The sequence below is a fragment of the Malurus melanocephalus genome, unplaced genomic scaffold, assembly GCF_030028575.1.
Source record: "Malurus melanocephalus ecotype Western Australia unplaced genomic scaffold, MMel_1.1 scaffold_410, whole genome shotgun sequence".
NCBI lineage: Eukaryota > Metazoa > Chordata > Aves > Passeriformes > Maluridae > Malurus > Malurus melanocephalus.
Genome location: NW_026623642.1, coordinates 57,373 through 73,344, shown reverse-complemented (window position 1 = coordinate 73,344; position 15,972 = coordinate 57,373). Strand labels below are relative to the sequence as shown.

At 38.3% G+C, this 15,972-nt stretch overlaps 1 protein-coding gene across 3 annotated transcripts in view; it reads left to right on the top strand.

Annotated features, from left to right (window-relative positions):
• The window catches only part of CAMK2D (calcium/calmodulin dependent protein kinase II delta), a 118,647-nt gene that overhangs the window by 57,991 nt on the left and 44,684 nt on the right, over positions 1 to 15,972 (top strand). For all 3 annotated transcript variants that reach the window (XM_057379502.1, XM_057379504.1, XM_057379503.1), the window contains exons 5-6: positions 9,431 to 9,485; positions 15,304 to 15,369. In XM_057379502.1, coding sequence (XP_057235485.1) covers positions 9,431 to 9,485; positions 15,304 to 15,369 — 121 coding nt within the window. The remainder of the gene's footprint in view (positions 1 to 9,430; positions 9,486 to 15,303; positions 15,370 to 15,972) is intronic.

Here is a 15,972-nt window from a genome sequence, read left to right as displayed (position 1 = left end):
GGTGCCAGGAGTCTCTCTTAATCTCTGTAGTGGAGGATAAGTGATTTGGTTGTCCTAATACCAAACTTTATTTGAAGAGTCATTGAAAGGTGGTACCTACTGTGATTAAGTGAATTGCTGGTTATACTTCGTTTAGTTGTGTGTCTTCAGAAAATAAACTCAAATCTGTCTGATGTGTATAACCACATCACTAAGGGGTGTGACTACATTTATACTGTAATTTATGGGGTTTCCACTTCTCATAGAAAAGAGGGTACAATGCATGATCTTCATTGCAGATCCGGAATATTTGAAGATCCCAAAGACAATGATTAAATGAAGGACTGGTAGTAGGAGTTAGATTTGATGTAACACTGCCAGCGCAGTGGTAATTAATGTTACTCTTACATTTACCACATAGGAAGTGGGATTTTAGGACTGTGCATATAAAAGCTTCCCCAACTTAATCAAAAGCTAATTTATTTTTAAACTGAGCTGGCTATTTCTTTGTTGCCACCTACTGCTCTGTAAACTGGGAAATTGTTTCAGTTTAAATTAGCTGATGTTTTGTTTTAAGCTAAATTAAGAGAGMATACTTTGGTTTTATGCCAACATAATAACATAAACTAGAGCATTTTTCTCTTGTAGACAAAAGTCTTAACAAGTAATATTTGTAATGCTCACTCCACAGTCTACAAAAAATAAGGGCAAATAAAGTTCTTTGTGTATTCTTTTGTCATCGTCCGACAGGGAGGGTTGGCAAGAATCCCCAGAGACAATTTTATTTGAAAATTATTTGAAGTTTTCATTTTAAATGTTATTTATTCCAGCTTGAGGTAAAATGAACTTTATAGCTGTTTATTGTTCACAAGGTTTTAGATAACATTTTTGTGAGGAATTAAAGCACAGTAGCAGTTTTTCTGAACTTATTTTCAGGAGGTCAATGTGTTGGTAAGGATAATTTTGACATATAGATATGTATATGGTAAAAAACTACATTCAGCATATTCTATGCAGTATTTAACATATATTCAAGGGCAGAGCCCACAAGAAAGTGTTTTTTCCTGTTTTACATTCCGCAGCTGGCAGTGGGATGGCACTGGGAGCTGGATGAGGCAATTCCAATGCATTTGTGTTTTCTGTCCTCCAACACAGTAATGTTTTAGCAGTGAAATTTGCTCGTTTGGTGTTCTCTCCAAATGTTCTGGTTTGGAAACTATTGCAGGAAATGGAAAGTTTAGCCTCATGGAATCTGGTTTGGCTTCTTTGTTGTAGCTGAAATGAAATGTGACAGGATTCCTTGATCATGAGTGTCAGGGATTTGTTTCTGCAGGGATAATTAGTCTCCCTTATTTACTTTAAAATTGCCAATTTGCAGAGCAGTTCTATGTCTAGGATGAATAATGTGGTAAAACCACATCTCTGTGTGCATGATAATTCCTTACATGAAAAGCTGCTGTGGCAGATTCTTTACAGGCTCATTGKCCTGCAGGTCCTTGTGAGCAGTTTGACACAGAAATCAGGGCACAGAYACTTTCATGGAGACACTGGAATTGTGTGTGTGTTCTTTCCAACAGATGCAGTCCATATGGAGAGCATTTCCGCAAATGTTTACATGTGTTGTTTCTGTAGGAGMGCATTTGTTACAGCTTTTTGTTCTGGTCAAGTTCTTAGAGGGGTTAAGTGCCTTGGAACAGCCAAGTGGAGTTTTGTCTGTGGCCATTTGCATCACAGCTGGGGGAAATGGAATCCTTAATAATTAAGGATTGCATTCCATTAAATAACGAATGAYCAGCTTGCTCTGTGGCATTATATGATGATTTATTAAAATCCTCATGAAGGTAGTTTTGTTAAAACCATCTTCTTTACCATAATTTATTGATCATATTCCTTCAAAGTGACTAGGAGACTCTTCTAAATCGGTTCTAGAAAGATGTTTGGTTTAGGGTATTTTCTCCATAATATATCTGTTTTACAACAGAAAATCCTGTTAGTCACAAATTTWAAAGTACTTCCTTTAACAAAAGGAATGTTTGCATTATAAGTCAGTGTTAGGTTTGCATTTGGATTTATTCTGTTTGTATTTTAGACTGACTTTTTTGTGTTACTAGTAAAATTTAAAAATCTGTGCATCTTGGGGAGAAGAAGCGGGCAGGAATGTCATATTTCCATCAGCATTCGGAAAGAGAGAGGTGCAAAATGTTTATTGGCAATTCACCGATGGAATGAAGATAAATTTGCATGCAATTTGTGCCAGGAATAGGGGAATTTACMGGGCATTTAATGTGGTCATCAGGCTTAAAATCAGCCCTGCTGCATTCCCATCATGCTGCAAAGTAGGTGTAATACAGTGATATGAAGGATAATTGTGTGAGAAGGGCAGAATGCTTTCAGTGCCTTCAGTTGTTTTAGAAGGCTCTTGTTCACCAAAAGCAGTGAGAGACCAAAAAACAAGGACAGTGTATATAAATACTGCATTTTCAGTACTCGCTTGGTCATAGTTGACATTAATTACAAATATTTCTTGTTAGAATATTTATATAGCARTGGTCACTGAATTCAAATTGAATACAAGAATTGCATTATTACTCAGTTATTAAAAATAATCAATATCTGGTATAAATATCAATAAACATAGGTTTTTGTATTTTTTTTTCTCTTTACACCGTTCTAATCAACTTTCAAACTAATTTTACTAGGTTACCTTGAATCCACAGCTATCACCTTATGGTTTTACTTGATTAATTAATGAACAAGCTTTTAAAACTGAAAACCAAAAAAGGGTAAGACTGATAAGTTTTAGGAAATCTAGCTGTAGTTATTGCTGCCACTGACTGAAAAATTTAGCYTAAGTTTTCTGAAGGTAATTGTTAYTAAAYASAGTGGTATTTGCTTGGCAAAMATTGTCTAAKGCTGCTTGGGGCATASCTGGCTCCTGTGTGAGAGGTTTCTGTGGTTCCTCTTGGGCCAGGATTGTAATTTTCTGCTTTCCTTTTTGTTTAATATAAAGTACAGTGACTTTGTTTTCATAAGCTGATGTCTTTAAATACCTTGGGGCTTGGTCCTCATTAAAGGGGAGCATTTAAAAAAATAAACATACATGCTTCTCTGAGTGGTCATTTTATGAATTGTTTATGTGTCTGTCTTTAATGCATTGTAAGAGAGGAGAGCCAAAAAGGGAGGCTGTGTCTTGCCCAATGATTGCAACTCCTGAATAGCCAGTTTTTATTTCTGTAAATCTGTTCCCAGGTTGCTCAGCATTTTAAGTACTAAAATGGATAAAGCCTAATTTTGATAATCGGGCAATTGCATTCCCTCCATTAAAGTATACTGTGTGGTTTTCTGAGCCTGTTAGTTTTAATTGGTATAACATCTCTGTTTTACAGCTTGTCCTTTTATTAGTTAACACTCCATGAAATCCTTCTGTTTTTATTTCTCTTCTTACATGTTCTGATGAATGCTAAAATAGTTAAAAAATRTTAGTGCTTAAAGCATCAACACTGGCAGCTGAGACATCAGTTTGCTCATAGCAAAAATTTGTGTCAGACTTGCTTTTAATCCATGCAGTTATCCTCATAAGGCTTAATCTGATGTCATTTGTAAGGCTTTTTGTTGCTTTGTAAAAAATCTCCTTAAACTTACAAAATCAGGCCTTCAGCTGCAAMGAGGAATTGGCTCACCCTGAAACCCAGAATTCCCAGTGAATRACAKGGTGGTAGATTAAATGAAGAGGCGAAGGTACAGGTGTGCATTTCAGTCGCCCATTTATTTTTGCAACGACTCCATCCAATTTTGCTGTTTTCATACATGAATAATTAAAGGTGTGTAATTCCAGCTGTTCCTTTTAACTTCATGGATGCTGGATATAATTCCACAGAACTGCTGTGGGTTCACGTGTACACATAAATGCACACCCACCTGTGTTACKGTGTGCTGAAAACCTGTTGGATCAAGAGATAAGTGTCAGTTATCACAACTGCTCTCCCTGTAGACTGCTGACACAGAATTATGTTTTATATTCTTTTTCTAATTAGTTACTTTTATTTGGGATGTTTTATTTTTAAAGACTGTCGGTTTTCACTCAGCAGGAATGAAGGAAGAGTCACTCCATGACAAAAGAGCTGGTAATTTGAGGCCATCTACTCTGACATCAGTACCTGGAGTCACTCAGTCTAGCTGCAAAATGTGATCTTTTATCTACTTGGACAAGTAATTTTTCATTTTCTCTGTAGCAAGAATATTTTGCTAACTTTGAAAGTTTGGCAAAGTGACTTCTCCACACGCAGTAGATTGGCATTTAATTTGAACACAGATGTTTATTGTATGAGGRCCTTGATGGGGGAGGGTTTTGCTCACAAATGAATATTTTTTGAATATATGGCATTTTGTTCATAGTACTCAACACTTGCTGATGCAGTGCCTTAGGGGAAAAGGCAATATTTCCACATATTAAGTTCTCTAATTATTTTCCTCATCATTTTTTATTATTCCAATTGAAATGCAGATGACTAGGATTTTTTTCCCTCAAGTTGCTGGCCCTAAATAACCGTGAATTTGCACCGTAATAAAAAAGTTACCGTTTGAATGAATTCGGGAGCTGTGTAGTTTTGATTCAATGTTGCTGAATACAGGCCACTTGTTCATAGTTTACCCAGCACTGCTGACTTGCAGTCAGTGAAATCATTTAATGACTGTAAGTATTGCATTTTACTGCCGGTGTGTTTGACAGCATGGGGGAGGATTATTTTCTTAGATATGCAAAGCATTACTGTGTGTTTAATGTTGTTCAGAAATCAGCTGCCCTGGAGCATTGCTACTCTACTAAGCTTATCAGATTAGCTCTTAAATATTTCAGATTCTTAGGTAACAGCTCTTATTAATATTTGCCAAGTTCTCTTTATTATACCTGATGAGCTTCATTTGAGAGGGCCCCAGGCTTCCATGGGCTCAGCAGAAGTGTTGTATGGGAGGAAATGGAAGAGTAAGGACAGCCCAGCTTCCATTTTCGTGCTGAGTTCCCTGCCTGGGAGCTGTAGCTGTGACTCTCAGGCACCACTGCCTTAAGGAGTTTGGTGGCTCAGCAGAGATTATTTATACCATTTCTACCAGGCATTCAAAAGAGGATGTAGTGGCAGCGATTAAATGTTGAGAATGAGGCTGCAGTGAAGATGTTTTGTTTGAAGAGAACTCATCAGTGCCAACAGCAGCACTTCTGAGCATGGGGTCACAAACATTTGCATCCTCAGTTGTGCTCCCTTATGCAGTTTTGTTGTGTTTACCTTGGTGTCCCAGCACATTTCCCTCGGGCTCTGGTTAGAAGCTGTAAGGGTGAATGCTCGGTTTGGTCTTGGCACTGCTCTAATGGCTCCTGCGCTGCAGTCCACACGAGTTTCTGGGAAAGTTCAAGCAGTTGCTCTGTTTTCAGTCCCTCATCACTTTGGTCTGTGCAGTGGAACAGGAAAGGTGGCAAAGGGTGACTTTGCAGGAAGATGTGAGTCCTGACAGTGCTAAGCCACACTTCTCTTTCACTTTTCAGCCAAGCAGTTCTGCTGAGCACAAGCCTTTCTTTGTCAGAGACAGGAGAGCAGAAAATGCTTATAGACGGGTGTTTGAAATAGAAAATTGAGTGGTTCAAATATGAGTAAAAACATAGCTGGTTAAGGCTTGTCAGTGAGGGTTTTTTCAGTTTTTACTTTGCCTTTTCATTTTCAAGTGCAACAAGTTATCCCATACCTACTGGCAGGCCAGTACTAATTCATAGAAAACCCAAAGTTAAATGAAGTCATTCCACCAAGTTCCTTGCATTGAGCAATTACATCCATTTTTGAAAGGGGGGACAGGGTTTGATTTGGGCTGTTTGTTTGTTTGTTTGAATAAGTGGTCTACGTAAAGTGTGCATAAATACTGTAAGACACTTTTAGAAGTGAACATGGAGGAAAAGCACCCTTTTCCCTTCTTGCAGGAGAGCAGAAACTTGAAGAAGTAATTTGCGTATTTCAGTAAATGACGTAACCTTTTGTGACTTTCAAACCCTTTTTAAACCTCTACTACTGATGAATGACTCCTATAACTTCCTTATCTGACATCAAACCTCACAGAGTTACATGATTAGTGCTTTTGGGGGTCCACAGCTATTAGTCTTCAGTACCAAAAGGAAAATGAATGTCTTGAGCTCTATTAATTCCTTTCCATACTCTGTTAATAAACACAGTGAATGGGATTGCATGGAAAGAGTTTTCCCCAAGGARTATCACTCTGGAAGTTTGGCATCTTGGTGCACATCTGTGCAGCTGCTGTGCTGACCATGCACCATGACTTCGGTGTGAAATTCAATCTTCTCCAATGATTTGTAACATGAACTGATTCAGATAACCAAATTTAGCGAAATGATCACTTCAGCAGTTTCACACAAATATTTTAGGCAATAGGTTTAGATGTGGTTGAATATCTTTATCACTGAGAATGTCTCTCTGACTGTCTACTGTTTGACTTGACTCCTTGCCTGGAAAAATTTGATTTTCAGTGGAAGTATGTGGAATACTACTATTTTGATTTTTTTTTTAAATGCAGAAGTTCAGAAAGGAGGTAATATAGTTATTTGGCCAGTATATCAAGCTCTTTTCTGTGGGATAGRCACAAAATAGTGCAGTTCAGCACAGAAGGTCACATAAAGGAGATTATTTTACTTTTCAGTCAGATTGGAGCTGGCCCACACTAATGGCTAAATGGAAGCTAATCAAGCTAATAGGAGTTCTCCGTAAAATCATTATTAGGATATTTCCACTGTGATGATTGGATAGCATTTCAGATGAAAATCAGTGCTGAAGCCAAAGCAGGGCTATTCCTGGTATTTTGTGAGCTTACAGTATTTCTCAAAAAAAAAAAAAAGGATTCCTGTCAGGCATTCCAAGTGTTTTACTTAGGAGGAACAACTTGGTGGTCTGAGGTTGTTGAGCACTTTGTCTGGAACCCATTGGRGGAGAGTAAACCACGGGCTACAGAAGGCAGGAGGAAAAGGAGTTACCCCAGTTTCTTTTCTGCCCTCTWATGTGTTTGTTGATTACAGCACCGATGAAATATCTGCAGTTTATAATKATTAGGTTCAACTGAAATCTTTTCAAAAAAGATAAATGGAGTGGTTGCTACTGATGAATGCTTTGTGACTCTGGAGAAATAGGAATGGCAATGTGAGCTTCTGATGGGAGTTCTTCTATTGGATGAATAATCTTTGTAATTGCTGCTTTTGGTTTTTCATGCCTGAATCCTGCTTGGTAGGTGTGTGCAAAGAGCTGGATCTGTCTGCAGTGACTGCACAAATACTTGTAGTGCATTCCCTCTTAAACTTTGTGCCTATCTTSTCCCATTGTCATCCTGCCATTCCTTGTCTTTCCCGGGGCAGGCTGAGTGCAGGCAGAATGTCTGGGCCCTGCTGGATTGGCCTCTGCTGTCGTGCAGTGTTTGCTCTGCACTCAGCATTGTCTGCAGCAGATATTCTCCTCCTCTGCCTCGCTTATTTGGYGTTTGCACTTGACATATGTAACCATGTGCCTGGGTTCACCAAAAACGCCAGCATAAGCACTTGGAAAAGGCAGCTCTGATCTTGCCTGGCTGCCTCAGCCTGTTTTCCTTCTCCCAAACAAYCAGGGGCATATGATCCTGATTCAGAGAAGGATTTGTTCCATCTCCCTTCTGTGATTCAGGCAATTGGGAGGAAAGGAAAAGAAAGAATGTGATCCTTGAAGAAGATATTGTTGAAGATATGACAGACTGGAGTTTGGCTAGCAAGGAATTAGGCACCCCAGGCTGAGCAAAACATCGTCCATCATCTGAAATAACGGCCTCTTTCTAGTCTAAAGGGACAGAGCTGTGGTTCTGCAGCACTCGGAACCAAATCCTCTTCTAGAGAAGGCTGTGATGAAGCGAGAGCACCTCCTGCTTCAGGCAGGCCACAAAGCTCGAGAAGCCCCTTCCCTTGGTGCCATCCTGGCCTGCYTGGTAACAGGGATATGACAGAGGAGAATGCTGCTCTGCATTGAGAAGGCATTCACAGAAAGCCATGCTTTGAGTTCTTACTAATCTATCTCATGAGCAGGACTTTTCTATYGAGAGGTATCATTTGCTATGTATTAAAGCTTAAAGAGTTTTTAACTTTTTTTGTATGTGTATGCAAAGCAGAGCAGCTACACTCCAAATTGTACAGTTTTAGGGCTGTGTTGCATCTGTGACATACCCAAAGGTCTGTACTAAATCATGAGTAGTATCTTCGATGCTGCTGGACAAAGTAGTGTTCCCAACAGCCCCATGTTTTAGAAGTCTCTGTCCTCAGGTAAGAATGGGAGGATTCTAAGCTGGGGTCTCATCTCACACTTGGTTTCCTTTAAAGACGAGACATTTGGGGGTATTGAAAGCTCAGCTTAAAGAACGCAGCCAGACAGAAAGTTGATTTGGGGATGTTTGGGGTTTTTTTTGGAGGGTGTGGGGTGGTGTTGGCTAGCCCTTCATAAAAACATGGACTAATCTGGAATACAGAACCAGCCAAAACCACAAACTCTGATTTAGACCTACTTGGCTCTTCTGAATCATCACGAGCTCTGCACACTGAGTCAGCCAAGAGCTGGTTTTCTCTTCAGTATTGTGTAAACACAAGATGTTTCTCTGGGCTAAATATTATTAAGTTTAAAAGTCATGTTTATTTGTCATGTATAAAAAATTATTAATACATAAAGTTACCATCTGGGGAGAACTGAAAATTCYTTTCTTTTACACTTTCTTCATCAGCTTAGCTTTGAACACAGATCACTTTTAGGGTACCCTGATTTTTTCATTTGGTTCTATAAGTGATAATTATTTTGATCAAACTACTGACAAAGCTTCCTGTATAACATTTGGAAATTGCAATTTCATTTAAAGTAATTAAGGAAAACCACAGGACTTAATTTATAGTTGTACCATGATGTGGTGGGAATTCTTAAAATTCAGAAGGAAGTTCTGCAGCTGACTAGCACATTTTCAGGGAAAACTTTAGATCTGGATCCTGAGGGGTATGTAAATATGGCATGGGGGTTTAATTAGGATATTCTGCCCCGACCAGAAGACTTGTCTTTTTGCAACTCTTCACAGTACATGTGAGAAATTACTAACAAGCCCTGGAAGGTTTTTACTCTGCTGAAATTTGTGACTAATTGTGGGGGGATTTTCCTCATTTTGCTTCATTTACAACTACTAAGATATAACACTACTGAGAAATAAGTTGTATAACATTAAGAAAAGGCAGTTGTGAGGGTAGAGAATTTAAAACAAAGCCCCAAACCCCACAGCTGAGAACACACAGAGATGCAACACCAGCTCTGCAGTACAATTATAACCCTCCCTTCTCTCCCCAAACCAAAAACAGTTATCAAAGACATGGAAAAGGTGACTGGTGTTTATCTTTTCTTCCTCCTTTCCATAGTGCGGCTCCATGACAGCATATCAGAAGAAGGATTCCATTACTTAGTCTTTGACTTGTAAGTATTTTTTTTTTGCATATGTTTAGCATGTTGGGGATGCGCTATTCAAACTTGAAGATGCAAATACAAGCTTATGAGAGAAATGCATGGTTGTGGTGCAATGAGCTGGGCAAATAGATGGAAACAGCTGGAAGGACAGGAACATATTTGGTCATTTGTATGTGCAAGAACTCATTTGTAAGTGTCACTGTAACAGTTCCATATCAAAAACTATTAAAAATCCACTGGTCAAGTGGATTTTAATATAAAGTGTAGGTATGTGAGTAAAAGTTATGTGATACCTGCCAAAACTAAGCAACCGTAGTCTCAGAAATAAATGTATTTGCTAAAAGCCAGTTGTATAAAGGAAAGATTAAAAAAGCATATGGAATACTGATTTCTCTACAGAAAATCTCMACTGGTGGATTTAAAAGGTAAGCCTGAGTCTAGAGAGGGAAAGAATAATTTAGTATTTTATTCCTGATTGATATCTTAATGCTCTATAATGTTTCATTTTGACACCACTCAGAATGTCACATGCCTGGCATAGAGAAAGGAAGTTTCCTACTGATATCCTGTTTTGCTGCAGCAATTTAAGCCCCTTGAGTTGTTCATGTAGTGACTGTGCCTGTGTGGAGCTTTTTTTTCCAGATAACACTGTTTAGTGGAATCAGGGATGGTGACAGCACAAACTGTGTGTCTCAGGTTCTTAACTTAAAAAGAGRAACTGATTTCCTCATTCTTCCCTGGAATGGGCAAACTTTTCCAGTCACTTGAAAAGTTACTGCTTATGGTTCCAGATATGGACAAACCTGAATGATAGGAATTGTATTGYAAAACTGACTTACTTAAGTAAAATTATCTCTTTAAACTGTAAGTTTTTCCAGGGCAGTTTATGTTTTAACAGACAACATACCCACCCACCTACCCRAAGAGCTTTCTTAGCCCCACCGTGGTTTTGCTGGTTAGAATGAGAATCCCTTATTTCCCCAAAAATGAGAAATAGCTCATTTCTRAGCATACAAACAGAAGTATTTGCATTCAGCATGACTAAGTCAGAACATGGATCTTCCACAGGCAGTTGGGTGTTTTCATGTTCAGGTTGCATTCTGGTTTGCTTTGTGCCTTAATTTTTTTTTTTAAAGAAATCTGAAAAGACTTCTTCAAGGCTAGATTTCAGAGTAGAAGTGCACAAATGTTAAATAGTCTGTCTGCAGTGAAGGCAGTCAGGATTCAGGGCTCTAATCCTARCTGGGCTCAGCAGAAGCTTACATGTGATTTATGTCTGTCCCAGGTAAGTGCTGTGACTGTTGGCTTGGAAATTGCTCCAGGGCACAACACACGTATTTGTTCTCTCACATGCACTGGGGTTTGTTTTGCCTTTTTTTTTTTTTTTCCTTAAGGGCTACAGAGGAAATCTGTCTATGTGGAATTGGAAAAAGCTTCTTAATTCAGAACATTTCTAAGAAGTGCATGCAGAATTCTTAGTTCTGGGGATAATGTCCCTCTTAAAAAWCAGTGGCTATTTTTTGTTGTTGTTGTACTGTGGGAAACTGTGTCTTACTGTAATTACAGTTAGTCCACGTCKGCCTTAAATTTAATGTATAATGCCAGACTTATCTCAAGGGGTTATGATTGTGATGTGAACTAGAACATTTGAACAGCTTCAGAGTGGYAGATAACAGTATCTAGATCTCGATAGTAACAGAGCAAATAGAAGCCTGTGCTCTGCAATAAAATATTAATGCCTAACCCAAAGATATTGTGTTGGCAGAAAACTAGATTCCACAGGAAGTGTTCTGCATTGGCTTCCTCCGTTCCCTGTCAGTCCCATTCAGGACAAACAGAGGATCTGACTTACACATATATATTAAACTTTTATGTTTCAACTACGTGGCTTGAGGTTTTTGTCAAAATTATTTATTTTGCAAAAAAGAAAATGTCTAAATGGTGGAGGCAGTGACTTTGCTGACTGATTGCTGTCTTTGGAGAAGCARCAGGTTGTATTCTTGAGGAACTTTTGCCAAATTACTGAGAATGTTCACAGTTAATTTTTCACATTCAGTTTAAGAAATCATTGCATAAGTGCTCACTAACATTATTTATTAGTGAAACTTCATCTTTTACTGCAGTTACTAACATGTGGTTACTACCTTGTTGAAATGTACATTAAAGAGCTGCCACAATAAAAAGGTACCATATGCACTTCTTGAACACRGAGGCCAAGAACCTGCTTTTCTTTATTTAATTTTTATTCAGCAGGAGCCTGACTGTGGTGTAACACTGTCACTCCACCCACACATGCCATCATGTCATTTTCTTAATGATTTCTTTCAGACTGTGTGGGATTCAGGATGACTGTTTCCTCAGAAATTTCTTTCAGACTGCATCCCACGTAGAAAAGTGAAGGGGAAGACTGCCCTTTCTGTGGATAGGAAAAAACAATCGTTGTTACTTTCTATTTTCAAATTTCTGATAATCTCTTTGGATTAAATGCCATAGAGATGTCTGCAGCCTGTTTCTTCACTTAATAAACCTCAKGCAAAGCTGTGCTTTTATCTGGAGAAGCAATGTTTAATGTACTCTGTTACAGACGTGCATTTGGGTGAACAGTTCTGGTTCAAATGGGAGTCTCTTGAAATCCATGTGGAAAATGGATATGGAACAATGAACTTCATGAATTTAATAATGGACTTCATGAAGTTTTTGCTCCCCTTCCCTTATTGGTTAAGGCAGCTGAAGTCAGATTTGCGTCTGTCAGACCATTTCAGTTGCTAAGCACGAATGAGACTGTCTTCAGTGTTAATGATGTTAGATGAGTTCAAATCCAATCAATTCTGTCAGTATTAATTGCTGTATCTGAATGGAAACAGCTGTAGCACTTGAAGACTCTTGTGCAAGTCAATGAGATTCTCTATTTTCAGTGTCTCCCGTTTTAATGGACTTGATGAGATGCAACAATTGGTACATTAAGAATCCTGGCCTTGCTTTTGGATTCTAAGTGCAGGGACCGTAGTGTGTAAAATAAACAGAAAATTCAAAAAAAGAGCCTAATTTGTGAAGCTGTGTTTGCTTCAGGTAAGTGCCTGAATATATTTCGAAAGTAGAAAGGCCACAGATAAATCTAAAACTTCTATGGCCACTGTATCACTGCTTTCTCCCAACTCCATTATGAAAGCAGTTGAAGAAATAAATGTCAGCTAGGAGGAACCCACACCAGTGTGATCATCAGCAGAGGCTGGTTTAGCTGTCTTTGCTAATTTGTGTGTTCTTTTAATTACTCTATGTTATATGTAAACATAAACCAGCAGTTTTTCTCAAAGTGGTGCAGAGGGTCTTGGTGTTGCTTGTACCTCTTTTGTATAAACAAACCCACGTGCTTTATTTGTTGCCATTTTAGTATGCTCTTCTGAAAAATCACAAAGCCATAGCTTTACTTTATTTTGGCCATTTATCTGTCTTGGGACAGTTATTCCTAAGGAATCCTTTGGAGTGAGAGAGCATGGGAAATGCTGACTGCTTGTTTGGTTGTCAGTGAAATTCACCTGCTCTGTTCCCACTTTAATCTTTTTATCATATAACAATGGTTCTGAATATCAAGCAAATGTTTAGTGTCARCAAGTAAGATTTCATATCCCCTTCTTGCCTCCATGCTAGAGAAGAACAAACATCAGTTTGGTATTCTCTTCCACTGAAAGGCACTTTGATGACTAAAGCTTCTTGTTTTCTTTCTTTGGCTTGGATCAAAAATAAGTGTTTTAGGAAAGAGTAAGATCAAAGGATGCTTTGTTTTTTCATTCATCACAAAGTGAGAATTATTCCTCTTTACCAGAACTGTGGCAGACAAACATATATGCAAAAAGGAGTTATGAAAGACTGTCAAAATATGCATSAATCAAACATTTTGTGCTACAGCAACCAAAGCCAGTTTCTGGAAGGTAGAAGACAAAAAGAAAGAAAATACAAATTTGGCAACAAGCTACTTCCTCCAGCTTTTGCTGCACACTTTTGTGCAACAAAATAGCATTCTGTTACCTGAAAGTCTCTGTGCTGAGAGTCAGTAAGGTGTAAACTCAGAAAAAGGATGGTGTAACCCAAATATAAATTAAATCATGAAAATCAAGTTTTTGAACTGGCCTTCTTAAAGAAAGGAGTGATGTTGCTGATTGAGCAGGCCATTTGTGCCGTCATCTAACGTGGCTGAAAACTGGGATCCTCAAGGAAGTGTTAGTACAGCTGTTTGCAAGTAATGTTATAGTTCTGAACATTCCAAGTGTTCTCACCTTTAATTTTTTAATCCTCATTAACTTAATTCATTCARTAGCAATTGTGTTCGCTGTAGTATAGATTTTTAAGCATCTTAATCCTTAAGTATCTTGTTGCGCACTCAGGCTTTTACATTTGGGAATTTATTGGGAATATAATGTGCTAATATCCACAGTCACAACTAGTAATGAAATACAAACATTGATCTCTCRTCTGGGAATTATTTATGTTAGCAGCTGTATTTATGAAGAATTGCATTTAGCTGTGCAAGTCTGTCAGCCTGTACCATAGAAATGTTACAGAAGAGGTCTTCCTGTGCTATGAGTCCACTCCTGTGACACAGGCAGACAAGTTTTATGATATTATTTCAAAGCTCATTAATCTTCATCTTACAAAGACTGCTAGAAAACTTCTCCTGATCTTAAACTTACATTTACTCATAGGTATTTTATGCTTATGTATTATCATGCCAGTATTATCCCTTACAACTCTCCTCTGGGGAAAGCCAGSTTTCTGCTTGTCTTTTGTATTTATAATTTTCATCCCTCTTAACCTTTGTTTTGCCAAGCTAAACTGGGTCTTCTCTGAGGAGATCTGACAACTGAGTCACTGGGTAGGCTGGTAGCAATTTTTCTGCTCATGCTGCTCTTCCAGTTACCTTTTCTGAGTGTAGGTGACCAGAACTGGTACAATATGAGGAGGGATTTTACTGCTGCACTTGAGGACATTGCTGTCACCCTATTTCAGATACAGTCCTGCTCAGGACTCATTCCAGACTGATCTCTGGGATATCAAGTTTTATTTCTTTATTAACAACTTTCTACCTTTAAACCGTTGGTTGTACAATGACCTCCTGAATAAYGCTCAGCAATGCTCAGCTGCTTCTGTTACTTGCCCTCTGGATCATACAATTTTTTCCTTGTACTTAACTTACTTTACCTGACACTTTACCAAAGCTATTCCTGCTTTCCTCACAAAGATAAATGAGTATTTTCTAGGAAAAATCTACTGTTAGACTGATTAAGGAAGGTACCCTGCATCTACCACTAATTCCCTTCCAACTCAGTGGTTTCTAGCCAAAGCACAACAAGCCAGCCCCTCTGGCAACAGCATAAACGTCTGTTGTGTTTTGACCTACACTAAAAGACCCTTTTTAAATGTTGTTTTATTCTCCTTTCATACCTTGGTCTGACTTTGCAATTTTCAAATGATCCTGAACTGGTCTGAACTTCAGCCACCATTTTCCTTGCTGGTCATTTCCCTTTATTTTTATAGTTTCATTCCCTCCTTATAACATCCATAACCGATGTCTGGCATCTTGCCCAGTAYGCTGCTGCCCTTGGCTTTTATTTTCTATTTATGATTGCACTTCCACCMCATCCCTTTTATTCATGTAATGATTTGGATGGACAAACCTTCCACTTTAGTTCCCGGACCTTGCCACAAAACTTCTTGCATTTCTGTACAAATATTTCACTTATTCCTCTCTGACTTCTCCCTGTCGAGTTAATTTAAGATGCACATTTTCCCTTGTAAAATCTCCTTTTCCCYGTCTTCCTCTTTGTAACAGAGTCACTGGAGGTGAATTGTTTGAAGATATAGTTGCAAGAGAATATTATAGTGAAGCAGATGCCAGGTAAGTTACTTGTTTTTTTAATGTTSCCTTTGATAATTCTAGGATAGTTACTTAAATATCTCCTGGTGTTTGGCATCAGTTTCCCTAGCTCGGTCTGTGAGACTGGAGAATTTTTCTCCAGAAGKCCTCTTAGACTTGGAAGGGCACAGTTTGGCAGTTTGAGCTCATGACTGTGTGGTGGAGAACTCACGGGAAGTCTTGGTGTCTGCTGATCTGAAAAAAGTGAAATTGGATCTCAGTTTGTTAAAATTTTACCCATTTTTRAAATTTGCAAACTGGACCTAGTGGTTCAAGTATCTCATCCAYGGATTCTTACATTTGCTGATCAAAGTCTGAAGTATAAGTTGGTCTTAAAAAAATTTTGCATTAAATATAATTTTTTATTCTCAGTCCAGAAGTGCTAATTTCCTTTTCCTATTTAAATATTTTTGTTGCTTTTCATCAATATGCAATTATACCGTGCATCWCATAGTCTGAGCTCAAATATGAAAACTCTGGCAATTTCCTGCAAGTGCTTGTTTGAAAACCAGAAGAATAAGTTGACAATTATCATAATTTGCGTGCATAATGTATCAGGGCCACTTATCTCCTGTTTGTCCTTAT